At 38.3% G+C, this 23,389-nt stretch overlaps 2 protein-coding genes across 2 annotated transcripts in view; both read right to left on the reverse strand.

Moving 5' to 3' along the window:
- TUBB1 (tubulin beta 1 class VI) overlaps positions 1-23,389 on the reverse strand; it is a 917,325-nt gene that overhangs the window by 124,657 nt on the left and 769,279 nt on the right. The window lies entirely within an intron of this gene.
- LOC310637618 (cadherin-like protein 26) overlaps positions 10,500-23,389 on the reverse strand; it is a gene marked incomplete at both ends in the record, with an annotated part of 29,434 nt that continues 16,544 nt past the window's right edge. Inside the window, 9 exons of the mRNA XM_083358121.1 lie at positions 10,500-10,700; positions 11,225-11,299; positions 12,401-12,457; positions 12,544-12,657; positions 13,647-13,714; positions 18,806-19,012; positions 19,778-19,911; positions 21,020-21,360; positions 21,444-21,629. Of these exons, the coding sequence (XP_083214247.1) occupies positions 10,500-10,700; positions 11,225-11,299; positions 12,401-12,457; positions 12,544-12,657; positions 13,647-13,714; positions 18,806-19,012; positions 19,778-19,911; positions 21,020-21,360; positions 21,444-21,629 (1,383 nt within the window). The remainder of the gene's footprint in view (positions 10,701-11,224; positions 11,300-12,400; positions 12,458-12,543; positions 12,658-13,646; positions 13,715-18,805; positions 19,013-19,777; positions 19,912-21,019; positions 21,361-21,443; positions 21,630-23,389) is intronic.

Here is a 23,389-nt window from a genome sequence, read left to right on the forward strand (position 1 = left end):
GTCAGCAAAATCTTTCCCAGATAAATTGTTGCTCTTTAGATATGGAAACTATTACTGTTTCCCCATTCCTTTTCAATATACTCATAATCTGAAATTACAAACCCAAGTAACATAATTCCGTAAGAGAATGTTTGTCTAATGCAGAGCGAAGCTGAACATGAAAATGCACTTGATATTCTATTCAACTTAATTGCACTTAGTCACTACCAGTTAAAAGCTTGATTAATGTTTCATTTTTGCAGCAAACTGCCAGGTCATGTAAGATTTGTTGGGGATGGGAGGGTGAGTGAGTTGTCCAAAGCACTCAAAAAGCTTCCGTGGCTGAAGATGGACTAAAACCTGAGTCTTCCCTCTCCTAGTGCACTGTCTTAACTACTGTATCACATGGGAGTATTAGTTAATTTTCACCATGCCTAAAAAATATTAGAATCACACAAGCATGGTATTCCTGGTGATGCTGTATGGAAGCAACAGTTGGAATTTGAAGAAGCAAGAGAGGAAAAGTTTTGAACTTTTGTCCTGGAGAAGTCGCCTGAGAATATGGTACTTTGGACAGCTAAAAGAACAAATAGATGAATCTTCAAACAATTAAACCCAGCGTTTTCATTCAAGGCACAAGGGAGGGTCAAATTATCCTGCTCAAGTCATAGGTAAAGACCTGGCTCTCTAGAAAAGGCTCTAAAACTCAGAGAGGTGGAAGGAAAGACAACAAGAGAATGACCAACAGCAAGGTAGATCTTGATTTTGGAAATATTTATGAACTCTATTTTTCCCATACCATAAGAAAGCGTGCTACCCCAATTGTAAATCATGCCCCTCCAGATATAACAATCTTTTGTTTTTAAGAATTATCCATTCCTTTACCCATGTTAATACAGATGCTTGATAATATAGAACCCACTCTGGTAGGCCAAATTCTCCATTTTCCTTGACATCTTGTAGCAATTTCCACTTAATTCTAGTTTTCTTCCCTTGCCAAATAAATTTCAAAATTAATGAGTTCAAATCTTTCAAAAAAAAATCTCCAATTTTATAGGTATTGTTTGAAATAAAAATAAAATTTTTGGTAGTAAATTCATTTTCACTGAGAACTTGCCACAGATTGTTGTTATCCACACAATCAAAGGCTTTAGCATAGCGCAAGTAGATGTTTTTTCTGGAATTCCCTTGCTTTCTCCATAATCCAGCCAATAATTTAATCTCTAGTTCCTCTACCTCTTTGAAACCCTCCAGAAGATAGGCTTAAGATACAGGAGGATCTGGACAGACTCGAACACTGCGCACTATCTAACAAAATGAAATTCAATTGTGAAAAAAGTAAGGTTCTACATTTAGGCAGGAAAAATCAAATGCACAGGTATTTCAAGATCTCGGAGATCTTGGAGTCCTAGTAGACAATCACTTAAATATGAGCCAGCAGTGTGCTGCAGCTGCCAAAAAAGCCAACACAGTGCTAGGCTGCATTAACAGAGGAATAGAATCAAAATCACGTGAAGTACTAATACCACTTTACAATGCCTTGGTAAGGCCACACCTGGAATACTGCATCCAGTTTTGGTCACCACAATATAAAAAAGATGTCGAGACTCTAGAAAGAGTACAGAGAAGAGCAACAAAGATGATTGGGGGACTGGAGGCTAAAACATATAGGGAACATATAGAGAATGGTTGCTGGAATTGGGTATGTGTAGTTTAATGAAGAGAAGGGTGAGGGGTGACATGATAGCAGTATTCCAATATCTCAGGGGCTGCCACAAAGAAGAGGGAGTCAAGCTATTCTCCAAAGCACCTGAAGGCAGGACAAGAAGCAACAGATGGAAACTAGTCAAGGAGAGAAGCAACCTAGAACTAAGGAGAAACTTCCTGACAGTTAGAACAACTAACCAGTGGAACAACCTGCCTCCAGAAGTGGTGAATGCTCCAACACTGGAAGTTTTTAAGAAGAGACTGGACAACCATTTGTCTGAAATGGTATAGGGTTTCCTGCCTTAGCAGGGGGTTGGACTAGATGACCTCTAAGGTCCCTTCCAACATTATTATTATTATTATTATTATTATTATTATTATTATTATTATTGTTGTTGTTGTTGTTGTTGTTGTTGTTGTTGTTGTACTTCTGGTGGTTCTCAGTTCACATATTGCTGAAGCGTACCTTGTAGGATTTTGAGCATGACCTTGCTAGTGTGTGAAATGACTGAAAGTACGGTAGATACAAAATCCCCATTAATTGTCCAGGTTTCCTATGTTTTATGTCTACTGAATCTGAGTCAATCAACGTATTGATGGTTCAACCAAAAAGAACCCACAACACATCCTCACAATCTAACTTTTCAAACTACCACAAAGGGGCCCAAATTGGTCCATCAAAAGTTGGGCATTTTGCTACCAATTCTCAGAAATATGACTATATATACCTTTGTTCTGCTGGACTCTCTGCTTTCAGTGGTTGAAAAGTAATTAGCCAAGTAAAGGGAGTGAGCCTCATGAGGTTTTAATTGTCAGCAAGCCAAAGCACCTCTAATTTAGTGCCCTTGGCTTCTGGATTAGTATTAAGCAAGAAATGTTCCTTAAGCTGAGACTTCCAGGTTTTGCATCTGCAGCGCACGGCTGCATGAGAGTGGACCTCTGCTCTCTATATCTAGTTTCTTCTTACTTGGGAGACCCTAGATGGGTCCAAAGTTGCCCCGGAGAGGTGACTGTGAAGGAGGGGTGCCCTGTTGATCACGAAGTGACAGCAATCACTTCGTTTGATCCAGGGAAAGCCCTCCAAACCAGACAGGAGAAAGGCTAGTGTGAGATCAGTGCCTAGCCCAAGCTGCTTGCAGCCGAAGTCCCAGAGCACAAACTTAAACATCGGTGAACAGCATGCTTGGAATTGGTGAGAATACCGATCTTCTTTCTTCTATCTACTATTTAAATCCTTGAAAAGATCCCCAAAGCAAGAAAACCTCCAGAAGTGAAGGGAGGGGATTATATCCCCCTTCCCTTACATATGGAAGCGGCGAATTAATATAAAAGGTTGAAATTTGATTTAAAATATTTCAATCTGGACAAATCTAGGAACTAAAAAACTGTCAAGATTATACCCTAAAAATTTCTGATGGAGTTATAAAAATATATAACAAAAATAACTTTTTGATGGAAAGAAAAACTGAACAAAGAAATAGTTGCACACACCTAGCGGAGAATCAAAGAATAGAACACTAACAATAAGAACTCAGAAATTGGCAGAATGCCCAGAAACAAAGAAAAAGTTGTTCCTTTGAATTGCAAATAACCTTGAAGACAGCTGGGAACAAAGGAAGAGACAGCTATAAGATTAAAAAGTGTTTGAAAGGAAAAAAAACCAAAACAAAACACCTGGTCTGTTACTTAGACCTAAGAACTGTTTATGGGGGGAAAAAACTTTGGTTTTTTGGCTAATCTTTTAGAGGAGAATTTGCAGGATTTAAAGTGGCTTAATATACTGAATCTGTAATTTTGACTGACTGATAAATTGACTTTTGAATTAAAACATTGATGAAAGATTATTTGAAGGGGGAAGATAACATGGATATCAAAAAATGACAGGATGCCACCTTCAATATTTTCTCCTGAAGGACTTAGCCTGGAAAATCAAGGGTCTCCAAAAACAATACTTCAAGGCAAGATAAATACTTTCCCAGAGGAAATATATGTCACATTAGGACAAATACAAGTCACAATAGATTCAAACCATGATGAAATTTGAAAGAACTTTGAGGATTTAAATAAGCATATTTCCAATCTAAATCTACAATTAAAAAATATCCAGGAAATAACAACAAAGGAGCGAACAAATCAGACAGCAGATTACAAACTAGAAGAGTATGATCAAATTAATGAAATAACAAAGGGAAAGAATTACAATTTGACACAAATAGGAAAAAATCAACAAGGTTCTGATACAACAAGAAAAATGGAATTATTAGGAGAACAATTAAAGTTTGTGGGACAGAAAGAATTTATCTTCCTTATTTCATCTTTTGTATTCCCAACAACATTTGCAAAAATACAGGAACTGTTGAGTAAGCGGATTACATCAACTTGGAAAATTACTTTGCAAAAGAAGAAGATCAGAGACAGATACAAGAGATTTGACTCGCCCTACCAGATGGACTATTAAGTGAATAAACATTTGTTTGAATATGGATAAAAGAACAGAGAAGTTCAAACATAAAGGGGCCCTATAACAAGAAGGATAATGAGATTTAAGTAATATAGTATGTTTTATAATTTGTTAAAATAGTAGGTTGATGTAACTTTTATTAATATATTAGTAAAATATAAACTGATTAAAAAGGATGTTATATCTAGATACTATAAGACAGATAAAAAGTATAGTATTTTTATAATGCATGACATAAAATATTGGGATGATGTACCTAAATGGGAAAATTTAGACAGTGAGATGACTAATATGAAGAAATTATGACTGATAAGAATTGGATTGAATTTAAGCGAACAAAAAAATATGAAAATAGGATGTATGCTGAACTAATGAGATGATGGTTATGAGAATAATACAAGCTGAAAAAAATGTTATACAGAGAGACTATTATTATTTGTATAAATATAAAAAATGCCTATACCTAATCATTTATATATTGAAAATATTAAGAATTATATTTTGGATAAGGTTGAAGAAGAAAAATACAAATGGGAGAAGGGAAGATCAAAGAAATGTACTATTAATTAATATATTAATTATGGAATTATCAAATTTAATCATTATTGATTGTTTATTAATTATTACTGTCTTTTTTTGTTAAACTATAAACCAAGATAACATGCTATACACCAGGCACTGGAGATTGTTATAGTTAAAAACCAATAAAATATCTATTAAAAAAAGAAATGTTCCTTAAGCCACTATTTTTAAGGCTGTTCTTCTCCAAATACATATTTCATGGTCAATTGTTTTCAATGAGTCTTCAAACTTAAGTCAACACTGGTTGCAACTGCTCCCCTTGACTTGTTGGAGCAGATTTTCTACAAACAACATTGTTGAAGGCATTATTTTTCCACCCATAAGAAAAGGGCTTGCGTGATGAGTTTTGTTTGTGTGATTCTTGTAGTTTCAGGAAATGGTGAGATAGAATTTGAGAATATTCTGGCAATGCCATGCAGTATCTGCCATCTCCATTAAGCAAACAAATCAAATCAAAATCCACTTTCATGTGAATGAGAAAGTAATTTACGTCACTTATATAAAACACATCAAAATTAGACCTGGCAAGTTTATATGGCATGCTAAGCTTCATTAGTGTTAATATGGCTAATGTTTTTGTGGTTTACTGTGCTGTGTGAACTCTACATTTTCATTCAATGTATTTGAAAATTCAGAAAATGGGATACTTTAGTAACCATATTGAGTAGGTTTCCTTATGAAAAAATTTGCGTGGAAGGCACCTGTTCATCATACCATTTAATTTGTTCTTTTTAATTCTGTAGTACCAGCACTTTCTGGATGCCCTTTAAATGCAAAAACCAGGTAGTGATCTTGATGATGTCATTTAGCAGTAGCCATTCAACTGGAAATAACTTTAAATCCCATCATGAGGATGAGGAAATAATTGGCATTATTGAAACATTGCCACAAACACTGAATGAATCTCACTAACCCTAGATAAGATAAGATAAGATAAGATAAGATAAGATAAGATAAGATAAGATAAGATAAGATAAGATAAGATAAGATAAGATAAGATAAGATAAGATAACCTTTATTGTCATTTTTACTGTGGGCACAACAACACACATCAAAAACTATTACTTAAAATCAATCATATTTAATAATAATATGCCAATTAATAATAGCAAATTAATACACTACCAACAGTTTTTTTGGAATGAGCAATACATTTTGGCTTTTAATTGAGAAAAATTGCAGAATGAATATTACAAACATGATTCGTACCCCCAACACTCAAATGTTTTCCTATCTGAAAACTGCAACATTTTTCCTTCATTGTGTTGATGTTGAATGTCTTGGCATGCTAGAAATGCATACAAATACTTCTGCTTGTCTGTTGGAGACTTAACACATCTAGAGTTACTTGTATAGTGGTTTATGAACACTTCTGTTCCTCAATTGTACTGGAACATGATGTTGTACTGGATGATGTTAATCTGTACTGGAACACAGATTAAAAATAAACAGGTATGCCATGCTGTGACCTTCTCCACCAGGCGCACCCCCTTTCCTTCCCCTACATTCCCTGATTCTTTTTAAAAGTCTGTTTACATTTCTACAAATCTCAAACAAATCTTGAAAATGCTGACTTGGTTCCATCCCCCTTGCCTTCCCGTGCTGCCATGCTGAAATTTATCTTCTCTAAACCAAGAGATTTTTTTTTCCCTTTCCTGTTCTTTGCTCGCCAGATATTCTATCTCTCATCTCTTCTGCATCATGGGCTGTTTCCTCTTCCTCTTCCTCTTACCTCATTTCTCTCCTGTTCTCTTTTTTGTTCTCTCTCTCTCTGGTGGATAGCTTTTAACTGGTACAGGCAAACTCACAAGAATCCAAGAACTTCCCATGCATGGGTTTTTGTTGAGGAAAAGTTAGAAATCCATAAAGAAAGGATCCCAGTGACTACTCCTTTCAAGAGCAAGCCTTATTTAGAGAATAAATAAATAATCGAACCCTCTTTCTCCTCCTGTTTCAAATACCCAATTATTTGTCTTGAAATTTGTCCTATATAACAAGCTACCTGATCATTCCTTTCAATTTCCATCTTCTTTTTTTTTTTTAATGGCCAAATCTGCTACAGTATTCTGTTGTTGTAGCGGTTTATTTATGTGTTGTTGTTGTTGTTGTTGTTGTTGTTATTATTATTATTATTATTATTATTATTATTATTATTTATTAAATTTATATGCCACCCTTCTCCCTAAGGACTCAGGGCGGCTCACAACAATAAAAAATTAAAAAACATAGAATACAAAGATTAAAAAAGAATTAAACAATAGATAAAGAAATAAAGGACAATTTAAGCCGATAAAACCCAAATTTAAAAACCATGATCAGTCCAGGCCCGCTTGTTAGAACAACCATGTCTTCAGGTCACGGCGGAAGGATCGAAGGTCAGGGGCCGTCTGCAGCTCCGGAGGCAGTTCATTATACAAGCAATTTTGACTGATAGTGATTAATTAAATTTGTTTTTTTTAGGTCACATCCTTTTCTATATATGGCTTCTGGCAAATAAATTATTAGGACTGAGGTTGCAAAAGACCAGGTGATTTGAAAATGCAACCTTTATCTGCCATCTACTGGTCGTTCAGAACTGGTAGCCCTACAGGAAGAAAGTATGCATAGGTGTGTACCTGTACAACATTTGCAGGTCTATAAAGCAACAGCTTATGTAAGATCACACACTTTAGTGACTGCTTCACTTACCAACCAAGTTGCTGGCCCTAGCTGTGATCACTAAAGAAGGATTGCCTATGGTGGTTAAGGTGCTGGACTAGGAGTGGAAAATTTGCAGGCCTTAGGTCCAGAAGGTGGCTAGGTGACTTTGGGCCAATCACTCTGTCTCTGACATAAACTAGGAAGTCAAAAAGCATCTACCTAGCTACCAGGATACACAGAGCTGATCACACTTGCCAATGCCCTTTACCCCGGATAGGGAGGGGCATCCATCCTTGAGCTCTTTGATCTCACAGTAGATTTCAGTTCTGTTGACTTTGATATCCTTCTGGATTGATTGCAGGAGTTGGGACTGGGAAGCCCTGTGTTGCAGTGGTTCATCTTCTTCAGTGGTTGTTCTCAGGTGGTGTGGATGGGAGAGGAGTGATTACACCTGAGTCCCTTGCGGAATCTCTCAGAGCTGAATGCTCTCCTTCTCTTGTTTAGCATCCACTGTACTTTGGGTAAGATCACTCATCATTTCGTATACCCAACTTTATATTTTAATGCCCATCTGCCCAGGGAAATGTACTAACCCAGTGTCTGGAAGCTGTTCAGGTCTTGGACATGTTGACTGTTGGTGTTGTGTGGGGTTTTATTTCTCCCTTCAAGACTGGCATGAAACTTGGTGGGGTTCTTCTGAACTGAAAGCTACTGCTCAATGAGCAAGTGGAAGCTATGTCTAGAATTTGCACAGTACACCCTGTACTGTGCACTTTTCTTTCACCAGATTATCTCACAAGTGGACTTGTCAAGAGCAGAAAATTAGGAGCCAAGGCGGTTCAAATGAATACGGATTTATTGCATGCCAACACTCTCTACAGGAATCTGAACTACTAACAGTCAAAGCAAATTGGGGGCAGATAAGAGTCAATGGAATTTAAGGTAGATGGACTCAGATCTCTTGTGGGTACGAAGGGATTCAAGACTGATGATGTACTTGATTCTTCCCTCAGGCTCATCCTACTCATCTCCTACAGGACTGTTGCAATACACTTGCGGCTGCCATTGAAGATCATCCAGAAGCTACAGCAGATTCAAAATGCAGCAGTGTGAATGGTAATGGGCATATCTCATTGCTATAAAATCCTTAATGGCAGAGGACCTGACTAACCAAGGGATCATTTATCTTCAATAGTTTCTGCATCCTGTATTTTCAGGAAGGTGAGTACATTGTAGGTCCACTCAATTAAACCTCATTTTGTGGGACCCTCTGGAATGGGATGCTCAAGATACTTCAATCTTTTCAGGTTGAAATTTTTGGAACTGGAAAAGAGAGAGGACTTTCTGGATAGTCTTACAATATGACCAGTAATGAACCATCCAAAACTGCTGAAATTATCCCCACCTTTACCTCCAGCCTTCTGGAATATTCTCTAGCTTCCATTTTCTGGGTAGGGGAGCACACTTTCCCACAGAGCACAATGTTGTATCCTCCAATTATTTTAATTTTCTAACAATAACTCCAGGCTTGGAAAGCATCAATTCCTAGCGAGGTCAGATTGGTGACAGGAGCCTTATTTTTTTGCAGTTTGGATTAGTGCCACGGACTGTCCCTAGGTCAACTGTAAAGAGACTTCAGATACAACCAGTCTTTTTAAATATCATTTTATTAAACCTGTCAAGAGTATAAAATACCAACAAAAATGAAAATAAGGAGAAAGGGGGAAAGAGAGACGTGTAGAATGAAAAGGAAAAAGGAAAAAAAACATTAACCGCTGACCCTTCTCAGTGCAATAGAATAAACATAATAACATTACAGCCTCAACTTTTTTAGAAAAAGAAAAAGAAACACAGGAAGTCTGCAGTGCAGTTTTGAGAACTCTGGTGGCTTCGTGTGGACAGGACTATATTACAGTGCCTTGGTTCAAAATATTAGCATTGGAAGGGACCTTAAGACCAGATTGGAGGTTCATACCTGATTGAATTAAATCCCAAGGAAGAAAACAGATCATCTGTCAGGCTCTTTCCAAATGGGAAGTGTAAGCAGCCAAGGAAGCTTCTGAATTAATAGAAAATATGTAATACCAGGGCTTTTTTTTCTCATAGAACGCTCAGAACGGAGTTCCAGCACCTTTTTTGGATGGAACCTTGTAGGGTAGGCAAGCCAGGTTGTATGACATGTGTGAGTTCTGGCACCTTTTTCTTTTACAAAAAAAGCACTGTGTAATACCTTGGTGGAGCAGTGGGCTAATGCCTCCTTAAGTAACACCAGCTGCCTGCAATTAGTGCAGGTTCGCATCCCACCAGGCTCAAGGTTGACTCAGCCTTCCATCCTTCCGAGGTAGGTAAAATGAGGACCCAGATTGTTGGGGGCAATTAAGCTGACTTTGTAATAATGCCGCTTGGGGGTGTGTGTGTGAAAGCCCTAATAAGCAGGCATATACATAGAATGAAGGCTACTGCTAAGCTTGTAAGCCGCCCTGAGTCTTCGGAGAAGGGCGGGATATAAATGGAATTTTTAAAAAATAAAAAAATAAAAATAATACTATTTACTTTATTGTGCTGTGCTGTGCTATGCTATGCTATGCTATGCTATCCTATACCATACTATTATATAGTTGTCTATCTCGTATACTGATTCTATACAGCTCACATCAATTCAGAAAAACAAAGATAAAAACATAATATTCTTCCCCACCGCCCCACCCCCAGGTGCCAAATCAAACAGCCTTCCTGTTCAGTTCCTTAAACACTGCCAATGTTAGCACCCTCTTTACTGTCTTTAATAACAATGTTTCAGAAAGATCAACAGGAAAATCCCCTTGGAGCCGTTATATTTTTATGTACATAAGAAGAAGTGTTCTAAAATGGATTTATTACTGAACAAACTATCCCAACGTACAAAATCTGACATTGCAAAGGATAACTAATAGGCACTTGCTTGCCTATTTTATCTGTCTACCAACCTCTAGGTCCCAGCAAATTCTGCACAAGGAGAATCCCACTTTTTTAAGCAAGCAACCACTTAATTTCTCATCAAGAAAGCCATCTGCAAATGTAGATTAAATCACAAAATGGATGTTAGCTCATTGTCAGATGAACTGAGCTGAGCACAGGACAACAGCAGTCCTCATTTGTTGCAGATTTTCCTAAGGGGGTCAAATATAGATCCCATGTCATCCAGGAGATTGTTAGGGAGGTGATTTTTCTCATCTTCTGGAACAAGCAGAGACAATAAAGATTTGCTTTTCTCCAGCGTTCCTTCTTCTGCATAAACATGAGGCGTGTAAGAAACTGTATTGTCCTCCAGATTGTTGATTTTCTTACATTTCTAAGAAAGAAAGAAAAATCAGACTTACTGTTCACTTACAGGTGTATTTAGGAATATTTAAGGTCCAAGGAGGCCTTTTTAAAAAAGTTCCCAATATAGTATTGTGAGGAAGTGAAGCTGAGGCTGATGACTGCATGGAAAGAAAAACAGCTGCAGCCTAGCAGAAACACCCCTGTCCCACACTTCCTCATGATTCAGCACAGCTCAAACTTTTGTCCCAGAAACTTAAGAGTAGATTCATCCATCCATCCATTCATCTATCCATCCGTCCGTTCATTTGTTCATTCATTCATTCTGCCACTCACAGTTTACCACAAGCATCCATGCCAGCAGTCCAGGTCACTGGCTAATTGACCCACTCCCTGAATTTTCATTTTTTTCAAAACCTGGAAAAAAAAATCCCTCCCAATTTTTTGAGGGGGAGGTGGGTCAGGGAAATCACATCTCAAGTCTGTAGGATGAATCCATGCTCAATGCACATTTTTAGAAACATAGAATCGTCAGCTTGCCCTCCAGTTGCTTACGTGTTTCAAGATAGCAGCCACTGTTTCCAAAAACTTCTCAGGTGTTTTCGTGTTGTGATTTTGCCAAAAGTTCACCTACAGAAAGGAGGGGGGGAGGAAGAGGTTCACAGTCATCCTCAACTTAAAATCCATCCAGAAGGTCTTTCCACTTCAAACATATATTTAGCCAACATTCTTAAATGATGCATCCAAAACTATGACAAAATTGAACAATGGGCCCTATCCAGCAAAATGAGTTTCAGTGTGGAGAAAAGCAAAGTTTTACATTTAGGCAGGAAAAATCAAAGGTACAAGTACAGATTGGGCAAGACCTGGCTTAAAAACAATAACTGTGAGAGGGACCTTGGAGTCCTAGTGGATGGTCACTTGTCCATGAGCCAGCAGTGTGCAGCAGCAGCCAAAAAAGCTAATACAATCCTGGGTTGTATAAACAGAGGCATGGAATCAAGTTCACGCGAGGTATTAGTACCGCTTTATAAAACCCTAGTGAGACCACACCTGGAATACTGTAGCCAATTTTGGTCACCATATCACAAAAAAGATGTTGAGAGTTTGGAAAAAGTTCAGAGAAGAGCAACTAACATGTTTAAAGGCCTGGAGACAAAAACATACAAAGAACAGCTGCGGGACTTGGGTTTGGCTAGTCTAAAGAAAAGAAGAAATAGGGGAAACATGATAGCAGTATTCCAGTATTTGAGGGGCTGCCACAAAGAAGAGGGGGGTCACGTTATTCTCCAAAGCACCAGAGGGAAGGATGAGAAACAATCATTGGAAACTGATTAAAGAGAGAAGCAACCTGGAATTAAGGAGAAATTTCCTCACAGTGAGGACAATTAACCAGTGGAACAGCTTGTATCCAGAAATCATGGGTGCTCCATCACTGAAGACTTTTAAGAAGAGGCTAGACAGTCACATGTCTGAGAAGGTATAGGTTCTCCTGCTTGAGCAGGGGGCTGGACTAGAAGACCTCCAAGGTCCCTTCCAGCTCTATTCTATTCTATTTCTTTATGTAACACAGAGGTGGAGAATGTTGTGGTTTTCTCCCTCCCCAAGACCCCTAGAACCTACTCCAACCTGGCAAATTCAGTTTGCTCAACTGTGGGCCATTGTGAGACAAAAAACATTCAAAACTATAGCACAGGCTTAGCCATTTTTTTAAAACAAAAATCAACTCACCCAGTACAGCCAGCTCCGGTTCTCATCTGTAATCTTCTCCCACCTACTTCGAAACTCCTAAGGACTCAAAAAAAAATTACTATTATTATTATTATTTGCCTCCCTATCCACCAATAAGTTTCCAATTCAAATAGTTATCTAACCTGTTTCGAAGTTTTGATTGTGTTATGGTTTAAGGTGTAGATTAAAGGTGAATCTGTCCTAGGAGGATCCATAGTCGGTTGTACACCTTTTATGTCTGTCGCACCAGAACCACTCTTTAAAGGAAAGAAAGGAAATACAGGGCTTAAATTACAGCACACTGTTTAATGTTTGGATATTTTGTGATCTAAAATCATTGGGCCAGTCATTTTCCCTCAGCCCTAATAAGGAGGTAATGGCAAACCACTTCTGGAAAAGCTTTGACAATAAATCTGCAGGGATAGAAGCAGACCATTTTAGAAATGTGTTCTACCTCTCCTTGGTAGCTCTGTGTGTGTGTGTGTGTGTGTGTGTGTGTGTGTGTGTGTGTGTGGAGAGATAGAGAGAGAGAGAGAGAGAGAGAGAGAGAGAGAGAGAGAGAGAGAGAGAGAGAGAGAGAGGAAGAAAGAGTGAGAGAGAGGAAGAAAGAGTGAGAGAGAAAAAAAGAAAATGAAAGAATGGATGGATGGATGGATGAATTCTGGAAGATAAACCATCCTTAGATACAACTGCAAAATTAAAAATCTTATTCTATAAGAAATAATCTCAATTCTGGTATACTTATGCTTAGTAGTAGGTGAATTAAAGCTTCTAGCCTCACGCCCCTTTGTCAAAAATATTAGAACCTACCCATGTTTGGCCATAAACCATTCTAAATGGTAAAAAAATGAAGATGTAAAGACATCCTGAGTTATTAAGTGTTCTCTTTTTTATTAGAAAATTTTATTATTTTATTTCAAGTTTCTCTCTTTTTTAATTAGAAATTTTTATTTTTAAATGTACATTTAATAAAATTTTCTAATAAAAAAGAGAGTTATTAAGTGTTCTTAGTCAGATTAATTGATTTTACTAACTTGAAGCACGTCAAACCATTTTTAACATCAAGATTACAGGAGTGGGAAGGGGTCCCTGGTGTTTGGACAGGTAACATCATAAAACAAGTCATATTTAAGAAATGACTGTTATAAGAAAAAGTGCCAGAAATTATTCAAATCAAATATAGCTGTGATGCAACCATTCCCTTCTTTACAAGTAATACTGCACAAAAGTATAATTATGAAATCACCCCACTCATTTCATTCTGGCTGCTGCACATCGTCCCTTCTTGGGTAACGTCTGTGAACATCGGATCATCTGAAAGAAGGGTGACACTTTACTGCAGTTACCTGAGTTACTTCTTTTTCGTTCCAACGTTTTTTATACACTAAGGGTAGTGTTGCATGGTTCCCCAGGTCAGCTGCATTCTAAAAGTGACAAAAAGGCAGCAAAAGAAAGTCTCTTTGGATAGTTGCAAGTGGCAAAACATTAAAATCTGGAAGACTTGAACTAATACTTCCTTTGGCAGAAGTTCCAATGAACTCAGTGAAACGACCTTTAGAAATGCTAGAAATCTAGGACCTGTCCCTAAAATGTCACTGGAAGTAGCCAATGATAGTAAAGGTAAAGGTAAAGTTTCCCCCGCACACGCATGCTAGTTGTTTCCAACTCTAGGGGCCAGTGCTCATCTCCGTTTCAAAGCCGAAGAGCCAGCGCTTGTCCGAGGACGTCTCCGTGGTCATGTGGCTGGCATGACTAGACGCCAAAGGCACACAGAGCGCTGTTACCTTCCCACCGTAGTGGTCCCTATTTTTCTACTTGCATTTTTACGTGCTTTCGAACTGCTAAGTTGGCAGAAGCTGGGACGAGTAACAGGCGCTCACTCTGTTACGCGGCACTCGGGATTCGACCTGCCAAACTGCCGACCTTCTGATCGACAAGCTCAGTGTCCTAACCCACTGAGCCACCGCGTCCCTTAGCCAATGATATTATTTTTCACTAAAACACATTCACTCTCCTCATTGTACTGAATCAGGGATTGGTTGCCTGCTTCAGGTTGAACGAACGTAGGCCCTTTCTTCACTTTCAAGATGCAGGAATACAATAATAGAAAACACAGGCCCACTACATAAAAGGAAGGGGAAAACAAAGATTGTCACCAACTTTCTGCAACATCTTTCTCAAGTATTTTTCTTCTTATTAGCTCTCCACATTTTAGACAAATCTCTGTCTAGCAGCTGAAGGCTTTTCTTGGGCCATGACCTTCATTTGTTTTCCTGCCTTTCCCTCCAACTCCTTTTCTTACCATATATATATTTATATATGGAAATCGAGGGTGGGGAAGACAGAATAGCTGCTTAAAGTCTTTTGATTGCTAATCCTTGAAACCATGGAAGAATGGTGGACCAATCCATTTCATACAAGGGGGGCACAGCATGTTTAGGTTAACGGCCCTTGTCAATAGTTGTGTCCAGGAAAGAGGAAGTAGTTGCTTTAACATGGCAGGGTGTAAGCCCACTGCTCACTTGTAATATTTACTTGGTTTAAGATCTATAATCAACCAATAGCGTAACCAAAATAGATGATTCTCAGTCAATTCAGAAATTACAATCCAAGAATATAAAGTAACAATCTGGCTTACTCTGCAGTAAAGTTGCCAACAAAGAGCGTTGGGGAGCCATTTGACTGCATTATTGATATATTTTGACTACATTTTCTAATAAAATGGTTTATTTGCTTTCGACCTAATATGTAGGGTGAACCCAGGCATTATAATTAATCCAGAGGGTAAGGCCCAACATAAGAGTTGGAGTCCGCCATTTATGAGTTATCCAGCAAACCAGTTAAACAATTTGTGATTTAGTGTGATCCATGTAACCAATCATACAAGCAAAGAAGAACAGCTATAGTATGGGAACAAATATTGGAATTGCAGTGATTGTATTGACCTTGATATGATCATGTATCATGTATCAAATCAAGGCCTCTCTCTGCACAGATATGGTATTTATATCCATATTAGGAAGAAAAAAACTCCACAAATTTCTTTATTTTCATCTAACTGGAAAGAATCCTTAGGAAACATAGATTAAGAAAAATAATGAAGCTGGGTTTCATCAGTCTTGACCAATTGTATAGAAAGTGATATCTGGATCCTGGTTCCTTTAGAATAAGTAAACCAGCTTGAGAACTTTATGCTTATCTTGGCTTGCTTCAAAATCACATCCCAATGTCACATGTCAATCCGTATACAAGCCTGACTTAAGCCATAAGTAGGCTGGTTTGCATGGGTATCTATCCTTTCTGTTCATCTACTGTACTAGAATTATGTAAACTTTAATCAAGATCATTACTGTTTGCTCAAAAGCCCAGATTTTAAAACTTCTGGTTTACTATTATGTAAACTCAGTCAAAATGTATTTAACATTTCATACCACCTTTTTATAACCACCCAAAGTCAGCATACAAAGTGATTCTAAGAACAATATAGGATACAAATGTTGGTATATAAAATTAGAGTGTGGGAATAAACTATAATCAAATAAATGATGGGGTCTACTTTAGATGTGATAACCAATTACAGTTCCTTGAAATCTGATTTGCTGAGATTAAATATGATGGTGGATAAGTTCTGATCATTCCTAATAATGGGAATGGCTAAACAAAGTAAAGAATACTGATCTGCGATTTTTCTAGGCTTCGTCCAAACCATTAGAGCTTTACTGGTCTCCCACAAGTTAGGATTACATGTCAAGATTACTCTTCATTTTAATATCCAGAGTTTTAAGGAAGCAAGTTGTCATAGATCCCATTTGGAGTTCACTGTGAACCAAAATACAAATGGAAGCTTTGAGGGTTGTTTAGCTTACAGTGAATAAATCTGGGCTACAGAAATCAAAGTAACCATTTGATGGTCACAAAAATGTGCCAAAGACTGTCTTCACTCCCAAGACCATCTGGACTTTTGTTGACCAGATCTAGTAATACTAGTTAGTTACTATAGCTCGGTGTGCTCCAAAGAGAGTGATTAACATGGTACTTCAATGTATTATTCAATTGAATAATTCTGAATTCATAAAAATCGCTGTTTATTTTGTATTTGAAGCAGCCAAAGGTTTAATTATGTCATTAAGAGATTCCCAAACATTCACTTCTATGTAAGACACACTTCAGAGAGTTTTTCCATAACCAAACCATCACAACTCGAAGGTGCTTGCTAAAATGAGCAAGCGAGAACTTGGAACAGGCCCCTCAGTGTTAATCTGAGAGTATTGGGTTGATACCCAGAAGAGATAGCATCACTCAGGTCTTTCAGAAAAGTTAAAGGCAGGATTTTGAGTTAAAGTAGATTACCTATGCAATAGTAGATGCATGACACGCAACACTCACAAAATGGCAAAGGGTTTTCTACTCAGCAAAATATAAATACATTACTTACATATTAGTAATATAAATATAGTCACAATTATGCCAATTACTGCTCCTGGTGATATTTGTGAAGAGGTTGATGCACATGTGATCCCATCTGGACAAGAGCATACTTGGACATTCAGAGTTTGTTGCCTAAAAACCCCTTGTAAGTCCCGTATACGGAGAGGCACATAGTAAGGGCCAGGAGAGAGGGTTTTCAGCATAAAAAGTTCAACTGATTTATCTAAAAAACAGAGGAAAGAAACAAAAATATCCCTCATTCTCCAACTATTACATCCTTGCTAAAATTATTGTGCTACTATTACAAAAAAAAGACTAGCAGCTTGATGCGTTTCAAGCACTACCCACAGGAGTGAGAATACTTTTCAATGTTCGGAGCTGGTTGAGTTTTTAATAAAAGCTCCAGAAAAAAATCATAAAAGATGGGTTAGCTGCCTAGCCTGCCTTGAATACTTCTGAAGAAATGAATTCTAACACCCACTGCTTAGAAGTCTTTAATGGGACTGCTGACATGACAGCAAAGGAATGAACATTATTAAAAATTGTAAACCAGCCTTAATCTTTAAAGTGATTGATCCCAGAGTCCTATTCCTTCCTACATACTTTGAACACTCATAGAATCATAGAATATCAGCACTGAAAGGCACCTTGGAGGTCTTCTAGTCCAAGCAGGAGACCCCTGTATCATTTCAGACTGGTGGCTATCCAGTCTCTTCTTAAAAGCCTCCAGTGATGGAGCACCCACCACTTCTGAAAGCAAGCTGTTCCATTGGTTAATTATTCTAACTGTCAGGAAATTTCTCCTTAGCTCTAGGTTGAATCTCTCCTTGATTATTTTCCATCCATTGTTTCTTGTCTTGCCTTCTGGTGCTTTGGGAAATAGATTAATTCACACGCACACCCCTCTTCCTTGTGGCAACCTTCAAATATTGGAGCACTGCTATCCTGTCTTCCCCCAGTCCTTCTTTTTACTAGACTAGCCATACCTTATTTGTGCAACCATTCATCGTATGTTTTATTTCCTTAGTTCCCAAAGGAAATTAAATGCCCCCAAAAGGACCATGTATAATTGAGTGCCAGGATCCTCTTTAGATGTAAAAAGGAACATCATGAGATCCAACACACAATGCTACAAGCATATATAAAAGAAGCTGAAATTGCCAGCAATATCAACTTCTTATGAAATTTCAGTTCCTCATGCAAGAGCACAGAAGGCTGCTGTAATGTTCTGTGGTTTCACAAGATTACGAGTTTCTGATGGACATTTCTTTAACATATTTTGAGTGGTCAGAGAGCATCTTTGAATAGTCATAGGTTCCTGAGATTAGGAATACGTCCATACAGCAACTGTCCCTTTGCCTTATATGGAGTACAAAGTCTACAGAGAAAGCAGATCTGATGTTTACCTTTCTTAACCCCTCCTTCCTGATAAAATGAAACAAGGACTCCTATTGGAAACAAAACTGTGGACCTAGCTGAAAAATAGTGCTGATAGCAACAGCAATAGCCCTTATATACCACCCCATAGTGCTTTGCAGCACTCTCTAAGTGATTTACAGAGTCAGCCTATTGCCCCCAACAATCTGGGTCCTCATTTTATTGTCCTTGGAAGGATGGAAGACTGAGCCAGCCTTGAGTCGATCAGGATCGAACTCCTGGCAGTGGGCAGAGTTAGCTTGCAGTACTGATTTAATTTCTACCCACTGCACCACCATGGTTCTGATGTCTAGTATAATAAAAAAAATGCTGCTAGTTATCACCTAGGAAGCTCTTGGTTGTCAGAAGAACTACCTATCCCCTACAGTTTCTTCCCATCCCATATGCTCAGAGAGAGCAAGTGATGTTTATTTTTTAACCTGGCCTGGCTTGAAGGGCTCATGATCCTCAATCATTCTTCTCCATTCCCAGGAGAAATCTTGTCAAGAGGTGAAATCAAAGGACATGGCAATTCCCAATTCTCAATTAGCAGTCATTTACCAGCGCTCTTTCCCAGTCTCCAGAGGTTTTGAGTATCTTCCAATTGGAATGTTAAAGATTCTGCATATGAATTGGAATCTGTATCTTCAGCTATTATAGAGAAAAGACCCATTCCTTTTTCTATACATATTGTCGACTCTGGTATAATCAGTTTTGGATGATCAATGTAAAGTTGGATGGTACCTGTGCCAGTTAATGGTGGAATACCTGGGAAAGAAAACAGTATTTTAATTTTAAGAAACCATTTAGGGAAGCAGGAAGGAGAGAAGGCCATATAGTTTAGACCAGACATGTCAAACACAAGGCCCGGGGGCCAGATCCGGCCCACGGTCATTTCATGCGGCCCACAAAGCCATCCTGGAAACAGTGAGGGAACGGCCCCCACTGCCTTGGCCCAGAGACCCTCCTTCTGCCAGAGACCCTCAGATCTGTCCCACTCCTGCCCAGGCCCTCATAGGCACCCTTGATGCGAACGATGTAGAGCTGGCCATGCCCACCCAGTAGGCCATACACACTTTAGCCACGCCTACCCAGTAGACCATGCCCACCCAGTACCCCACAACTACTCATTTTGTTGAAGATGGTTGTTCTCCATACAGATGCTCATACAGTAGCTTCCAGTCACTGAATAAACACCTCAACAGTATAACTAGCTTTGCCAGTGATGGAGATCTCAATTCCATATCAATTTGTTCATATTTTCCCCTGTAGGGTAATTAAATCTTGCAGCTAAATGTGTTCAGAAGGCATCTCAGAGCACAGATGTAATTTCTATAATCTCTGGCAACCCAACCATGTGTTCATTCCTTGCACCACGACAAGAAAAGTTCATGTCTGAAAAAGAAACTCTCCAACTTTTACATCATACAGAGAGAAAACCAATTCTGAAAGTGTATGACTTTGAATGTTCGCCGAGCCTTGAACCTGCCCACCCTTAAGAACTCACAAATTGAAAAGAAAGAAGGAACTTACCATCATCAATGGCATGAATCACAATGGTTTTATTCATAAATGGAGATTCTCTACCAAGAGTTTTGGCAATTGTCACAATTCCATTATATTCACTGATTGTCACCCAACCATTTGGATCAGACCCTATTTTGTATCTTTAAAAAAGCAAATGTTTTAAGCATGAATGATAAACTTTATGGACAGTTATGTATGCCAGACAGACTTGGCTCCTACCTTCCACCAGACTGGAAATTAAATATCATGGCCAGTGTTCTTCAGCCTAGAGCAGGGGTCTTCAAACTTGGCCCTTTTATGACTTGTGGACTTCAACTCCCAGAATTCCTCAGCCGGGCACGCTGGCTGAGGAATTCTGGGAGTTGAAGTCCACAAGTCATAAAAGGGCCAAGTTTGAAGACCCCTGGCCTAGAGTTTTAAATACATCTTTAAAAATACCATGTTGGCTGGCCATTTGGGGAACTGCAGTTCAAATACATTTGGAAATTGCCAGGTTGGGAAAGGCTACTGTAGCCTTGTTAGTTTCCCAAAGTAGTTTAATAAACACAGCCTAGCATTATTTTAAGTGTTCACTGTCAGAGATTAATCCTGAAATTTTTAAGGAAATGAAAGCTTCTTTGAGCAGGTGAAGTGCCTGTTCACCTCTACTGTATAATTATAGGAAGTCATTTCCCATACAACAAGGTTTAGTGGAGTGGATTCCACACTAGTTTGTAATATCTCCTGACCTGGTCAAAATCTTAGATTTTCAATTAAGTTAAGCAGCATCTTTAGTTCTTTCAGCAAACTTACAAGATAAAGCTGCCCTAATTTAGTATTTTTATCTGACTTTTAAATTACTAGGCCCACATAGAATTGACTTGAAGACTCAAAATATTGCACTTTGTTTTCATGTTTTATAAAGAAAAAGGCGATGGTGATAGTGATGAAGAATTGTCTAAAAGTAAAAAAAAAAGTCTGGTGAAGCTTGCAAGAAAAAAAAATCATTTTTAGTGCCCCAATTCTTCTTGGCTACTACCCTGAAAAGGCTATGATCCAGAACAGAGGTGGGCAACTATGACCCTTTTACGACCAGTGGACTTCAACTCCCAGAATTCCTGACTGGCTCAGGAGTTCTGGGTGTTAAAGTTCACATGTTGTAAAGGGGCCATCCCTGGTCTGAAAAAAAAAAATTTCTAAGGAAAAAATGTAAGGAAGCAACAGTCCTCCAATACCATTCACAAAGGAACATCAATCATAAACACTTACCTTATTTTATCTTGCGCTGTGCCTGAATCCAGAGCCATATATTGCACAAGTGTAGTACCAGCACTGACCTCTTCACGTCCAAGACGAAGAACCGGAGGAATGAATTGAGGGGCATAATTTTGATTAGTGATATTAATGCTCACTGACACTTCAGAAAATGGTGGCTGAAGGCCTCCTTCACATAAAAAGAAGGGCAATTCATTCTCCACAACAATTACAAGTCTCCTCACAGAAAGGCTATCATAGACCAAAGGCTGAAAAAAACACACAAAAGTTTCCATTAATATATTCCGGTTTCCTCTAGCATCTTCCCAAATCTGATGCCTTCTAAGGAATTGGCACTGCAGCTCCCATCATCCGTAGTCAGTGTAGCCAATGAAATTATTCCAGAAATCTTAGCTCTGTTTTTGTCAGCCTGCCTTACCTTGACAACACGTAAAACAACTTCATTAGTTACAGCATCCGTAAAAACATCAAAATTTCCTCTTTCATTTCCTGTTTTTATGGTATACTTGGCTCTCCAAGCAGATGTATTAGGACTATCTTCGTCTTCCACCTTGAGGCGAAGGATATCGCTTTCGGTTGTGTCTTTTGGGACATCTGCATGATACTTGGAAGAAGAAAGACACAAAAAAGATAATTCCTGGCATTGTATCTGTCTTGCAATAGCATGGCCAAGAGACAAACAGCTAAGTTGAGTTATGCAGGCAGAAGGTACATGGAGCTTGGAATGATTAAAACTACAAGAGGCAAAAAGTGAGAGCACTTCTATTCCAGTGACATTCCCAATGTGCACTGCTGTTCTTTTCTGATGTGAACAAATAGCGGGATTCCTTTCTAAGTTAAATGATTACTGTGGATTTTTCTGACCCAGGAAAACCATGCACTTAAGAAAAAAAAAATACTAGTGTTCTGTTCCCCATGAAGAAAAATCAAGTCAATCTCCATATTATATACCTTCATAGTTGGAACTATAGGTCATTAATGATGTCACAGAATAGGGTATGCCCATATACTATTTATAGGAACAATATTAGGGCTATAACCTTTGCTTTTTTTCTCCCCAGTCGTACAGTATGGCATATCAAAGTATGCCATATACTATTTATAGGAACAATATTAGAGCTATAACCTTTGCTTTTTTTTCTCCCCAGTCGTACAGCATGGCATATCAAAGTGGGCAACATATAATTTTCCAAATATTGCTGAACTACAGATCGCAGGATCCTCCCTCAGTGGCCATATTGTCCAGAATCAGTGGTGGGAGTCAGCCAGTTTGCACCACTTTGGCAGAACCGGTAGCTAATTTTTTGTTGCCCAGGCCCAGAACGGACTTCCGGAAATGGCATCCACACAGAGAACTGGTTGTTCACATATCTGAATCCCACCACCAGCCAGAACTCTTGTAATTGCATTTCAGCAGCATCTCAAAAAAAAATGCAGGTTCTTTTATCCATCACAAAATGAATCGCTTCAGAAGGAAACCTTGCTATATAACTAAAAACCTTGGTCTGCGAGCCCAAAAATGTGAGTTAAAGGAAAGGTAGTTTTACTCTTTGTGGCTGTGTCCGGCGTAAATTCTCTCACACGGTTAGCAGTTATCTTAAACATCTTACATTTTGGGGGGTAAATACAGGCAAATTGTTGTTAGAATCTTCTACAGCAATATTGACTGTTGCAGTTGAGGACATGGGTGGAGATCCCCGGTCAGAAGCCACGATCAAAACTCTGAAATTCCTATTGGCCTTAAAGATAGTAAAATTTAAAAACAGTGTCTTTTTTATCAAAATAAATATGACATTTTCCTTATCCTTTTAGACATTTACAAAACTAGAATATAGATTTTGCTATTCCTGTCTAAAAATGTAGTCCTCCAAATAGTAGAGATAGTGGCAAGATGTAAGAACACAATTAAGCGGACTGCATGAGATACCAGAGTTTTAATGCGTATAGCCTTTGTTCCTTCAAACAGCTAAGCATCAAGTTGATTCCTCTATCAACTTATCTATTTCATGCATTCACTCTATATGTCCTGTATCTATATTAATATCCTATAGACACAAGTTAAAACCTAGCTGGAGGACTATTTTATTGGGGAAATTGAAGTGATTGTGCTATATTATTGTGTATAATTTTGTAACTTCATTACCCTTATCCTGCAAGATGCATGTGCCAAACATTGGTTTTAACCTCTTATTTTAGCCTTCCAACTTACTAGTCATGCCGTGTCAGCTAGTAGAAAATAGTTCTAGATAACTCTTTGGTTCACTAACAAATAAATTTAGCCAATTTTCTGGCAGCAAATACAATTTCTATCCACATGCCTTTAACTTACCATTTCCTTAAACTATTCATCCACAACACTCAAAA

Source organism: Vipera ursinii (genome assembly GCF_947247035.1).
Source record: "Vipera ursinii genome assembly, chromosome: 3".
Taxonomy (NCBI): domain Eukaryota; kingdom Metazoa; phylum Chordata; class Lepidosauria; order Squamata; family Viperidae; genus Vipera; species Vipera ursinii.